The 12,634-nt window shown below is 42.6% G+C and overlaps 1 protein-coding gene across 1 annotated transcript in view; it reads left to right on the plus strand.

Moving 5' to 3' along the window:
* Nucleotides 1-12,634, plus strand: part of LOC132657144 (cadherin-23-like) — a 349,318-nt gene that overhangs the window by 286,786 nt on the left and 49,898 nt on the right. The window contains exon 15 of the mRNA XM_060406596.1: nucleotides 11,913-12,150. Within this exon, the coding sequence (XP_060262579.1) occupies nucleotides 11,913-12,150 (238 nt within the window). The remainder of the gene's footprint in view (nucleotides 1-11,912; nucleotides 12,151-12,634) is intronic.

Consider the following 12,634-nt stretch of genomic DNA (forward strand, 5'->3'; position numbering starts at 1 on the left):
TCCTCATTTGTTCTCTTTTGTGATTTGATGACTGTCCTTGGTCTCATGTTTGGATTACTTTCTTAATCCAAAAGATTGTGTTGTAGATCTTTCTATTGTAGATGTTTGGCTTGTGGTCACTGTGAGGTTTTGATATAGCTATCTATATATAAACAAGATTGTTCTAAGTTTCTGGTCTCTTAATTTCAAATGCATTTCCAATACCCTGCATTTCTCCTCTTGTCTTCCCATGCTTGCTGGTTTTTGTTATGCTCCGAGCCCGTATCTCCGAACCGACCGAGAGAGCAAGTCCACCACAGTAATGCAAAAACAAGGAGGGAGTTTATCTCTAGCACGCTAGGGCTCAAGTCTCATCCCACACAAGGGAATCCGACAAGAGCCGCGAACAGAGGAGTATGGCGGCTTATATACAGGCAGTTCTTTGTCTCAGTTACAGGAGTAGCTGGCGTTACATGATTGGCCAGGCAGGATGAGCGCATATCCTGTCTCTTTCTGGTAAACATGACTCAGGTCCTAGAGACCGTCGTTTGGTCCCTAACAGTTTTGATACCATATTTGTGTGTGGGTGACTTCCTACTTTTACTGTGTGTTTGTCTCTACTGGTGAGCTTTCACATTTATAATTTTCTTGTCCCTAATTATGGCTTTTTCTTCTCCACCCAGAGACATTCCTTTAGAATTTGTCATATAGCTGGTTTGGTGGTACTGAATTCTTTATCTGTAAAGCTTTTGATTTACCCATTGAATATGAATGAAAGCCTTACTGGGTAGAGTATTGTTAGTTGTAGATTTATCCCTCTCATCATTTTAACTATATCATGCCACTCCCTTCTTACCTGTAGAGTTTCTGCTGAAAAATCAGCTGATAATCTAATGGGTATTCCCTTATAGTTTTTTTTTCTTGTTGCTACTTTTAGTATTTTTTCTCTGTCTTTAATTTTTGTCAGTTTAATTACTATGTGTCTTGACATGTTCCTCCTTGGTCTTATCCTATGTGGAATTCTGCATGTCCTGAACTTGAGTGTTTCCTTTCCCATGTTAGGGAAGTTTTTGGCTATAATCTTTTCAAATATTTTCTCAGCCCTTTTCTCTCTTTTCATCTGGGACCCCTAAAATCCAAATGTTGGTGTGTATAACATTGTCCCTGAGGCCTCTGAAACTGTCCTCATTTCTTTTCATTCTTTTTTCTTTATTCTGTTCTCCTGCATTGATTTCCATCACTCTCTCTTACGGCTCTCTTATTGTTCTTCTGCCTCATTTATTTTGCTGTTGATTCTTTCTAGTGTATTTTTCGTTCCAGTTATTGTATTGTTCAACTCTGTTTGTTCTTTAGTACTTCTGGGTCTTTCTTAAGCATAGCTTGTGTCTTTTGGCTCTTTGCTTCTATTCTTTTTCCAAGATCTTGTGGATCATCTTTGGTATCATTATTCCGAATTCTTTTTCAGAAAGATTGCCTATCTCTACTTTACTTAGTTGGTCTTTTGGAGTTTTATCTTGTTCTTTCAGACGGAGCATATTCCTCTGCCATCTCATTTTGTCTGACTTTCTCTGTTTGTGACCTTTTTCTTCAGGCTGCAGGACTGTAAGCTTCTCTTGCTGCTGGTGTCTGCCCCCTTGTGGGTGAGGTTGGTCCAGGGGCTTGTGCAGGCTTCCTGGTGGGAAAGACTGGTGCCTGCGCACTGGTTGGTACAGCTGAGTCTTGTCCCTCTGATGGGCAAGACCATGTCAAAGACTGTTTAGAAGTGGCTGTGGGATCAGGATGGCTTCATGCAGCCTGTCTGCTGATGAATTGGGCTGTGTTCCCATCCCATTGGTCGTTTGACCTGAGGTGTCCCAGCACTGGAGCTTGCGGGCTGTTAGATAGGTAGGGCTAGGTCTTTGTGCCAAAATGGCAACTTTCGGGAGAGTTCATGCCAATGGATATTCCCTGAGGTTTCTGCCTCCAGTGTCCTTGCCTGCACTGTGAGCCAGAGCCGACCTCCACCTCCCCAGGAGATCCTCCAATACCCACAGGTAGGTCCGGCCCAGGCTTCTTTGCCCAGGGCCCCAGTGCACAGGAAGCTTTGTGTGCACCCTCCAAGAGGGGAGTCTCTATTTCCCCTAGTCCTGTAGAACTCCTGTACTCCAGCCCCAGTGGCCTTCAAAGCCAAATGCTCTGAGGGTTCCTCCCGATGCCAGACCTCCAGGTTAGGAAGCCTGATGTGGTGCTCAGGACTCTCACTCTTGTGGGAGTATAGTTATTCTATGCAGTATAATTGGTTTCTGGTTTGTGAGTCACCTGCCCAGTAGGTATGGGATTTAATTACATCATGAAAGCACCCCTACTGCCATTGTGTTGCGGCTTCTACATTACTTTGGGTATAAAATACCTTTCTTAATGCTGCTAAAGTCGCTTCAATCGTGTCTGACTCTTTGCAACCCTACAGACTGTAGCCAGCCAGGCTCCTCTATCCATGGCAATTCTCCAGGCAAGAATACTGGAGTGGGTTGCCATGCCCTTCTCCAGGGGATCTTCCTGGCCCAGAGATTAAACCCAGGTCTCCTGCATTGCAGGCAGATTCTTTACCACTGAGCCACCAGGGAAGCCCTCTTGTGTTGTTTTTTTTTAGTAGATTGAGTCTTTTTTTTTTTTTTTGATGGTGATTGTTCAGCAGTTAATTATGATTTTTGGTGTTTTCCTGAAAGGAGGTGAGCTCGTTTCCTCTACTCCACCATCTTCAGGAATAAATTCCTTGGGACCTCAGATGGTAAAGAATCCACCTGCAATGCAGGAGACCACGGTTTGATTCCTGGGTCAGGAATCCTTTGGGGAAGGGATAGACTACCCACTCCAGTATTCTTGAGCTTCCCTGGTGGCTCAGATGGTAAAGAATCTGCCTGCAATGTGGGAGTCCTGGGTTCAATCCCTGGTTTGGGAAGATCCGCTGGTGAAGGGAATGATTACCCACTCAAGTATTCTGATCTGGAGAATTCCTTGGATAGAAGAGCCTGAAGGAACTACAGTCCATGGGATTGCAAAGAGTTGGACACAACTGAGCGACTTTCACTGTCACTCTGGAAACACTACTGATATTACACCAGCAGCAACAGCAATGGCTGTATTTAGGAAGCCCTCACTATTCGTCAGGCTCTTTTTCAAGTGCTTTGCCCATGTTATGTGATGTAATCCTCACAACTAAACGCTGCAGGAACTTGGTGCTAAGCTCTCTTATTATCCCCACTTTACAGATGGGGAAACTATAGCCCAGAGAGGCTGTGTTACTTGCCCAGAGGCACTCAGCTGATAAGTGCCAGAGCCAGGACTCAGCATTTGGTCTTCATCACCAGGCTACACAACCTACAGCAGGAAGTTGTTTGACCATTAGGTGGGTGGGTGAGCTCTCCCCCTGACCTATGCCAGCTTTGCTCTGTAACGCCAAGGTTCTGAGCCATCTCTTTCCCTTGTCTTCAGTTAAACTGAGCCAAGGTGAAGCCCTCTCATTTTCTACGTGATCGAAAGCCAGGCTGAATTCAGAGAGCATGTCTGTTTCTGAAAACGAAGTGTCTGGTACATCTGGAAGCCAAACGTAATGAGTAAGACAGTTGCTGTCAGCTTGGATTACTGGTCCCAGTTCCGTATAAATGACCAGGAGGAGACAGAGACTGTTAGGTGTACTTAACAATCCTCAGCTACTCTCCAGATGAAAGGAAGGAACCAACAATAGGACCAGCGCACAGGATGCCCCTGTCCCTTGGGACACCCAGGTTCATGTGGCCTTGTTCTGATCGTCTTGGATTTTTCTCATCTTTTCCCATCTTCTGGGCTTAGGACTTTCCTGGTCTCAGAGCCAGGACCTTGCAGGCTTGGAGGCTGGCAGCTGTGGACAAGCTCAGAGCACACAAATGTCAACTGAGAGCTCAGAGGAGGTTCCTGAGGAAATCTTTAGAGGAGGAAGGTGGAAGGATGGTGTCACTGGACCTTACTGCTCCCTGGGAGATATTAACTAGCCACTTACTCAAGACTCAGTCCCTCGAGTGGAAGACATGCTCCCAAGAGAGGACCAGCCACCCCTCCCCTTGCTGGAGGCTTTGCTGCCTTTTCAAAACATTTTAGTGCAAAACTCTGGATGGAAGGATTTCTATTTTAATTTCCCCAATATATGTTATTTTCTTCGAGGTACAATTACATGTAATATTACATTCAGGTGTTCAACCTAGTGATGCAATGTATGTTGCAAAATGATCACTACAGTAAGTCTAGTTAAGTTAACATCCATCACTGTCCATGGTTACAGTTCTTTTCCTGTGATAAGGAGTCTACTCTCAGCAACTTTCAAATGTGCAATACAGTATTATTAAGGATTGTCACCATGCTGTCTGTTATATCCTCATGACATTTATTTCAGAACTAGAAGTCTATACTTTTTGACCCCCTTTACTTGTCATTCCCATCCACCCCTGTAATGTACCCTGCCTCTAGCGACCACCAATGTTTTCTGTATTTATGAACTCTGTGTTTGTTTGTTGGCTTCCCTGGTATCTCAGACAGTAAAGAATCCACCTGCCAGTGGAGGAAAAGTAGGACACGCGAGTTCGATCCCTGAGTCAGGAAGATTCCCTGGAGAAGGAAATGGCAACCCACTCCAGTATTCTTGCCTGAGAAATCCCATGGACAGAGGAGCCTGGCAATTATAGTCCATGGGGGGTCACAAAGAGTCAGACATGACTGAGCGACTTTTTGTTTTAGATTTCACGTATAAATAAGATAATATGATATTTGTCTTTATCTTTTTTATTTCACTTAGCATACTGCCTTTAGGAGGCCTCTTCATGCCACAGATTGCAGGATTTCCTTCTTTCATGGCTGAATAATATTCCAGTGTGTGTGTGTGTGTGTGTGTGTGTGTACGTGTATACACACACCACATTTCCTTTATCCATCATTCTTTGATGGACACTTACATTGTTTCCATACCTGACAGTTGTGAAAATGCTGCAGTGAATGTGGGTTGCGGGTATCTTTTCAAGTTACTGTTTTTGTATTTTTTAGATAAATGCCCAGTGGTGGGATTGCTGGGTCATATGGTAGCTCTATTTTTAGTTTTTTTTAAGGAACCTCCATGCTGTTTTCTATAGTGGCTTCCCTAATTTATATTCCCACAAACAGTTCACAAGTGTTCCCTTTTTCACATTTTTGCCAACACTTGTTACATCTTGGAGGTTTTTTTTTTTTTTTTTTTTGGTGATAGCCATTCTGACAGGTGTGAGGTAATATCTGACTGTGTTTTGATTTGCAGTTCCCTGATGATTAGTGATTTGAGCATCTTTTTGTGTGCCTGTTGGCCATTTGTATACCTCCTTTGGAAAAAATAACTATACAAAGCCTCTGCCCATTTTTAAATTAGTTTGGTTTTCTGTTTTGGTTGTTTTTTTCATTTTTTACTATTGAGTTATATGAGATCTTTACACGCATATTTTGGATATGAATGCTTTGTCACAGACATGATTTGCAAAAATATTCTAGTTTGTATGTTGTCTTTTGACTTTGTTGATGGCTTCTTTGCTGTCACAAGCATTTGAGTTTAATGTAGTCCCACTCGTTTGTTTATTATTTTCTTGCCTTTGCTATTTGGGTCGAGTCCAAAAAGTCATCATTAGCTTCCCTTCTAGTTTTGTGGTTTTGAGTCTCTCATAGAAGTTTTTAATCTATTTTGAATTGGTTTTGTACATGGTGTAAAATAGTAGTCTGGTTTAATTCTTCCTGTGTTTCTTTTTTAATTTAATTTTTATTTTATACTGTAGTATAGTTGCTTTATAATATTTTGTTTCAGGTGTACAGAAAGTGATTCCATTATATAAATATAAATATATAAATGTATGTGTGTGTATATATATATATATATATATATATATATATATATATATCTCCATTCCTTTTCAGATTCTTTTCCCATATAGATTATTACAGAATATTGAGTAGAATTCCCTGGGCTAAACAGTAGGTTCTTGTCAATTTTCTGTTTCATATATAGTAGTGTATATATGTTAATCCCAGACTCCAATTTATCCCTTCACTCACCCCCTGCCTTTCCCGTTTAGTAACTATAAGTTTCTTTTCTAAGTCTGTGAGTCTGTTTCTGTTTTGTAAATAAATTCATCTGTAACTTTTTTAGATCCCAAGGGTGTGATATCGTGTGATATTTGTCTCTCCTGGTTTGGTTTGTTCGCTTGTGTGACGGTCTCTAGGTCCACCCATGTTGCTGCGAATGGCATGACTGCTTTCTTTCTAAAGCTGAATAATACTCCACTGTGCATCTGTAACACATCTTCTTCATCCATCGCTCTATCGAAGGACATTTAAGTCGCTTCCATTTCTTGGCTACTGTAAGCAGTGCTGCAGTGGACACTGCGGTGCACGTATATTTTCAAACTATGCTTTTCTCCACGTATATATCCAAGAGCGGAATTGCTGGATCATATGGCAGCTCTACTTTTAGTTTTTTAAGGAAGCTCCATGGAGTTCTCCATAGTGATTGTACCAATTGAGATTCCCATCAACAGGGTAAAAATGTTCCCTTTTCTCCACGCCTTCTCCAGCATTTATTGTTTGTAGACTTTTTGAGGATAGTCATTCTGACTGGTGTGAGGTGACATCTCATTGTAGTTTTGGTTTGCATTTCTCTGATAATTATCAGTGTTAAGCATTTTTTCATGTGCCTCTTGGCCATCTGTATGTCTTCCTTGGAGAAATGTTTATTTGGGTCTTATAGAAAAACCCAAACTTTGGCCAACTGGATGGATGTTGGAGATTAATCCCTTGTCAGTTACATTATTTACAAATATTTTTCCCATATCCTGCATTCTCACACTTGCTTAGTTTTGATACCATATTTGTGTGTGGATGATTTCTTACCTTTTTCTGTATATTTGTCTTTACTGATGAGTTTTCACATTCATGAATTTTTTGTTTCTAGTTTAGACCTTTTCTGCCTAGAGAATTCCTTTAGAATTTGTTGTAAAATGTATCTGTTGATGCTGAATTCTCTTGGCTTTTACTTGTCTGTAAAGCTACTGGTTTCTGTGTTATATCTGAATGAGAGCCTTGCTGGGTAAAGTTGTGGGTTCTTCTCTTTCAACACTTTAAATATATTGTGCCATTCCCTCCTGACCTATAGAATTGCTACTGAGCAATCAGCTGATAAACTCATGAGAGTTCCTTTTTATGTTATTTGTTGCTTTTCTCTTGTTATTTTAAATATATATATATATATATATATATATAGTCAATTTAATTACTAATATGTCTCAGCATCTTCCTCTTTGGGTTTAAAGACTCCCAAAGAGCCCTTCTTTGGAACTCTTTGTGCTTCCTAGACTTGGGTGCCTGTTTCTTTCCCCATGTTAAAGAAACTTGCAGCTACTGTCTCTTCAAATATTTCTCAAGTCCTTTCTCTCTCTCTCTCTTCTCCTCTGGGACCCCTATCATGCAAATGTTGATGCATTTAATGTTGTCCCAGAGGTCTCTTAAGTTCAGTTCAGCCACTCAGTCGTGTCCGATTCTTTGCGACCCCATGAATTGCAGCACGCCAGGCCTCCCTGTCCATCACCAACTCCTGGAGTTCACTCAAACTCACGTCCATCGAGTTGGTCATAACTTTCCTTCCAAGGAGTAAGCATCTTTTAATTTCATGACTGCAATCACCATCTGCAGTGATTTTGGAGCCCCCCCAAAAATAAAGTCTGACACTATTTCCACTGTTTCCTCATCTATTTCCCATGAAGCGATGGGACCAGATGCCATGATCTTCGTTTTCTGAGTGTTGAGCTTTAAGCCAACTTTTTCACTCTCCTCTTTCACTTTCATCAAGAGGCTTTTTCGTTCCTCTTCACTTTCTGCCATAAGGGTGGTGTCATCTGCATATCTGAGGTTATTGATATTTCTCCCAGCAATCTTGATTCCAGCTTGTGCTTCTTCCAGCCCAGCATTTCTCATGATGTACTCTGCATATAAGTTAAATAAGCAGGGTGACAATATACAGCCTTGACGTACTCCTTTTCCTATTTGGAACCAGTCTGTTGTTCCATGTCCAGTTCTAACTGTTGCTTCCTGACCTGCATATAGGTTTCTCAAGAGGCAGGTCAGGTGGTCTGGTATTCCTATCTCTCTCAGAACTTTCCACAGTTTATTGTGATCCACACAGTCAAAGGCTTTGGCATAGTCAATAAAGCAGAAATAGATGTTTTCTGGAACTCTCTTGCTTTTTCCATGATCCAGCGGATGTTGGCAGTTTGATCTCTGATTCCTCTGCCTCTTAGACTGTCTTAATTTCTTTTTAGTCTTTTTCCTTTGTTCTGTTCCGTGGCAGTGATCCCTGCCGTTCTGTCTTCCAGTCATCTGTATTCTGCCTCATTTATTCTGCCATTGATTCCTTCTGGTGTGTTTTTCATTTCAGATATTTTATTGTTCCTCTGTTTGTTTGTTCTTTAGCTCTTGTAGGTCTTTGTTAAGTATTTCCTATGTCTTCTTGATTTGTGGCTCCATTATTTTTCTGAGAGCTAGGAACATCTTTACTATCGTTACTCTGAGTTCAGTTTTGGGTAGATTGCCTGTCTGCTGTTTACTTAGCTGTTCTTCTAGGATTTTATCTTTTCCCTTCATCTGGGACACATTCTTCTGCTGGCTCGTTTTGTCTAACTTTCTGTGATTGTGGTTTCTGTTCTACAGACTGCAGGGTTGTAGTTCTTGCTTCTGCTTTCTGCCCTCCTGTCGGACGAGGCTGGCTGAGAGGCTTGTGTAGACTTTCTGATGGGAGCAAGTGGTTCCTGCCTACTGGCAGGTGGGGCTGGATCTTGTCCTTCTGGTGGACAGAGACGTGTCAGGGGGTGTGTTTAGTGGGCAGCTGTGTGGGACCTGAGAAAATATTTAAAGGGATAATAGCTGCACGCTTCTTTAACACTGCCGAGAGTCAAGAAGACTTTCGGCAGCCTGTATGCTAACAGGCGGGGCTGTGTCCCTGCATTGTTGGCTGTTTGCTTTGAGGTGTCTCAGCCCTGGAGCCTGCAGGCTTTTGGTTGGGGCCAGGCCTTAATGAGAAAATGGCTGCCTCCAAGAGGGCTCCCAGTGAGTACTCCCCAGAACTGCTGCCTCCAGTTTCTTTGTCCATGCATTAAGCCATAGTTGCTCCACCTTCACAGTAGGCCCTCTAATACCAGCGGGTAAGTGTGGTCCAGGCTATTATGTGAGCACTACTTTTTTCCTGGGTCCCAGTGGAGATACTTCATAAGTGGAGTTTCTGTTTCCCCCAGTCCTTTGGAATTTCTGCAATCAAACCCTGCTGGCCTTCAAAGCCAGACTCTCTGGGGCCCCTGTTCCCATTGCCAAGCTCCTAGGCTGGAGAGCCTGACATGGGGCTCAGAACTTTCACTCCTATGGGAGAACTGCCATGATATAATTGTTTTCCAGTGGGTCACCCATCCAGCAGGTATGGGATTTGATTTTATCACAGATGCATCCCTGCTACTATCTTATTGTGACTTCTTCTTTGTGTTTGGATCTAGGATATCCTTTTTGATGGGTTCCAGATTCTTTTTGTTGATGGTTGTTCATCAGTTAATTGTGATTTTAGTGTTTTTGTAAGAAGAGGTAAGGTCACATCCTTCTACTCCATCATCATGTCTTCCAAGAAGAACTTTTTTTTTTTCTCTTGTGCTTCATCTAGCTTCTCTTGCTATGTATAGGGTACCTCAGACAGAGACCTCCACCCAGCACTTCAGGCGAGAGTTCTTCTGATCTATGTGTCTGCTTTTATGCCAATACCATACTGTTTTGGTTCCTGTAACTTTGTAATATAGTTTGAAATCAGGGCATGTGATGGCTCTAGCTTTGTTCTGTTTTCTCAAGATTAGTTTGGCTCTGGGGTTCTGTTATGGTTCCACACAAATTGTAGGATTATTGTTCCATTTCTGTGGAAAGTGCCATTGAAATTTTGATAGAGATTGCATTAAATCTGCAGATTGCTTTAAGGAGTATGGACATTTTAGCAATATTCTTTCAACCCATGAGCATGGGATATCTTTTTATTTGTCTTTTTCAGTCTCTCTCATCAATGTCATATTTTTCAGTGTATAGGTTTTCACCTCTTTGGTTAAATTTATTCTGAGGTAGTATTTTACTGTGTGTGTGTGTATTTTTGTGTGTGTGCAATTGTAAGTAGGACTTTTTCCCTAATTTTTCTTCCTGATAGTTCATTATTAGTACAAAGAAACAGAACAGATTTTTGTATATTGATTTTGTATCCTGCAGCTTTACCAAATTCCTTTGATTTTAACCTTTTATTCATGGAGTGATTTGGGTTTTCTACAAATAATATCATGTCATCTGTCAATAGTGAAAGTTTTACTTCTCTTCTGATTTGAATGCCCGCTTTTTTCTTGGTTAATTGTTCTAGCTAGGACTTCTAGTACTATGTTGAATGAAAGTGACAAGAGTGGGCATCGTTATCTTGTCCCTGATCTTAGAGAAAAAGCTTTCAGATTTTCAGCATTGAGTATAATGTTAGCTGTGAGCTTGTCACATATGGCTTTTGTTATCTTGAGATACTTTTCTTCTATATGCATTTTGTTGACAGTTGTTACCATAAATGCATACCAAACTTTCTCACATGCTTATTCTGTGTTTTTTGAGGTTTGTTCATTATTTTCAGCTAGCCCGGGTCTCTGTGCTGCACACGGGCCTTCTCTCGTGTGGTGAGCAGGGGCTACTCTGCATTGCAGTGCATGGGCTTCTTGTTGCAGTGGCTTCTCTTGTTGCAGAGCATGTGCTCTAGGGGCACAGGCTTCAGTAGCTACAGAGCGTGGGCTCAGTGGCTGTGCTTCACCGGCTCTAAAAGCACTGGCCCGGTAGTTGTGGCACAAGGGCTTAGTTGCTGCGCAGCATGTGGGATATTCCCAGAGCAGGGATTGGACCTGTGTCTCCTACGTTGGCAGGTGGATTATTAACCACTAGGCCACCAGGGAAGCCCTTACTCTGTGTTGAGTGAGATGATCGTATGATACGACCCCTCACTGTGTTACTGTCCCGTGTCCCATTGATTTGCAGCTGTTGACCCATCTTTGCATCCCTGGAATAAATCCCACTTGATCATGGTGTATGATCCTCTTAATGTTCTGTTGAATTTGATCTGCTAATGTTTTGTGAGGTTTTTGCATCTTTGTTCATCAGGGATGCTGGCCTGTCATTTTCTTGTGTTGTCCTTATCTGGTTTTGGTATCAGGGTAATGCTGGACTCATCAAATGAGTTTGGAAGTATTCCTTACTCTTCTCTTTTGGGAGAGAGTTTGAGAAGGATTGGAATTGATTGTTCTTCAAATTTTTGCTAGAGTTCACTAGTGAATCCACCTGGTCTTCTCCTTACCAGTAACCAGTGTGTTCAGACTTTCTATTTTTTCATGATTTAGTCTTGGAGGTCTGTGTGTTTCTAGGACTTTATCCATTTCTTCCAGATTGTTTGGTTTGTTGGCATATGATCTTTCTTAGTAGTTGCTAATAATCTTTTGTACTTTTGTGGTATCAGTTTTAAGAATTTCTGACCATTGCAGTTCCTTAACATCTAAATATCTCCAGTAGGCAGAAACCGTTGTCCACAGCAAGAGGAGCGTCATTCTGCCCAAATTTCCTCATTGATTAAATCAACATACTCCTGCCCTTTCAGTACCTGACCATCATTCATCTCTCGTGTGGTCCTTATCCCTGCCCACCGCCTCCTGTTAAACATAGCTGCTCTTATTTAGGGAAAATGACAAGGCAAATTTCAGACTTCGTTAATATCTCTCTGTTAATCACCTTGGGCAAGGACAGGCTGGTAAATGCAGGCCCTTATCCACAAACTGCTTTAAACCAGGGTGTCTTTTCCCTTCCTCCTCCCGGCCTGACAGGTTCTCTCTGGACAAGGACACAGGACTCATCATGCTGATTGCCAGACTGGACTACGAGCTCATCCAACGCTTCACCTTGACGGTCATTGCCCGGGATGGGGGCGGTGAGGAGACCACAGGCCGGGTCAGGATCAACGTGTTGGATGTCAATGACAACGTGCCCACCTTCCAGAAGGATGCCTACGTGGGCGCGCTGAGAGAGAACGAGCCTTCCGTCACACAGCTGGTGCGACTCCGGGTAAGATGCCGGGGTGCCCTCTGATCTGTGTGTTTCCCTTGTCCTTCTCTCTCTCTGCCGTCTCCTTGACTACCCCTTTATAAAGCCACTGCAAGAAGTGCTGACATCCATCCACGAAGGATTCTGCTCAGATCAGGGGTCACATTCTCGATCTGGGTCAGGCCCACCTCTGAGCATCACTTTGCATCCCTGATTGCTGAGTAAGACTAGTGTCTGCTTTGGCTTAGATTTTAGGTCTCCAGTCACCACCCTGCACCTCCCCTGGTGAGTGCCAAGCAGTCCCTTGTTAAAGTCCCCCATCCAGACCCTTTAGTGATAGCCTGCAGTCAGGTACAGCTGCAGCTGGAAACCACCAGAGCCCATGGACACAGCCCAGTTCATGGGAGGGGAGACAGGAAGGGAGAGGCAGGCCCAGTGAATGAGCAGAGAGCCAGGACCAGGACTTGGGACTCCATGCTTCAAGCATCCTCCTGCAGTGAGTCCT

Source organism: Ovis aries, chromosome 25 (assembly GCF_016772045.2).
Source record: "Ovis aries strain OAR_USU_Benz2616 breed Rambouillet chromosome 25, ARS-UI_Ramb_v3.0, whole genome shotgun sequence".
NCBI lineage: Eukaryota > Metazoa > Chordata > Mammalia > Artiodactyla > Bovidae > Ovis > Ovis aries.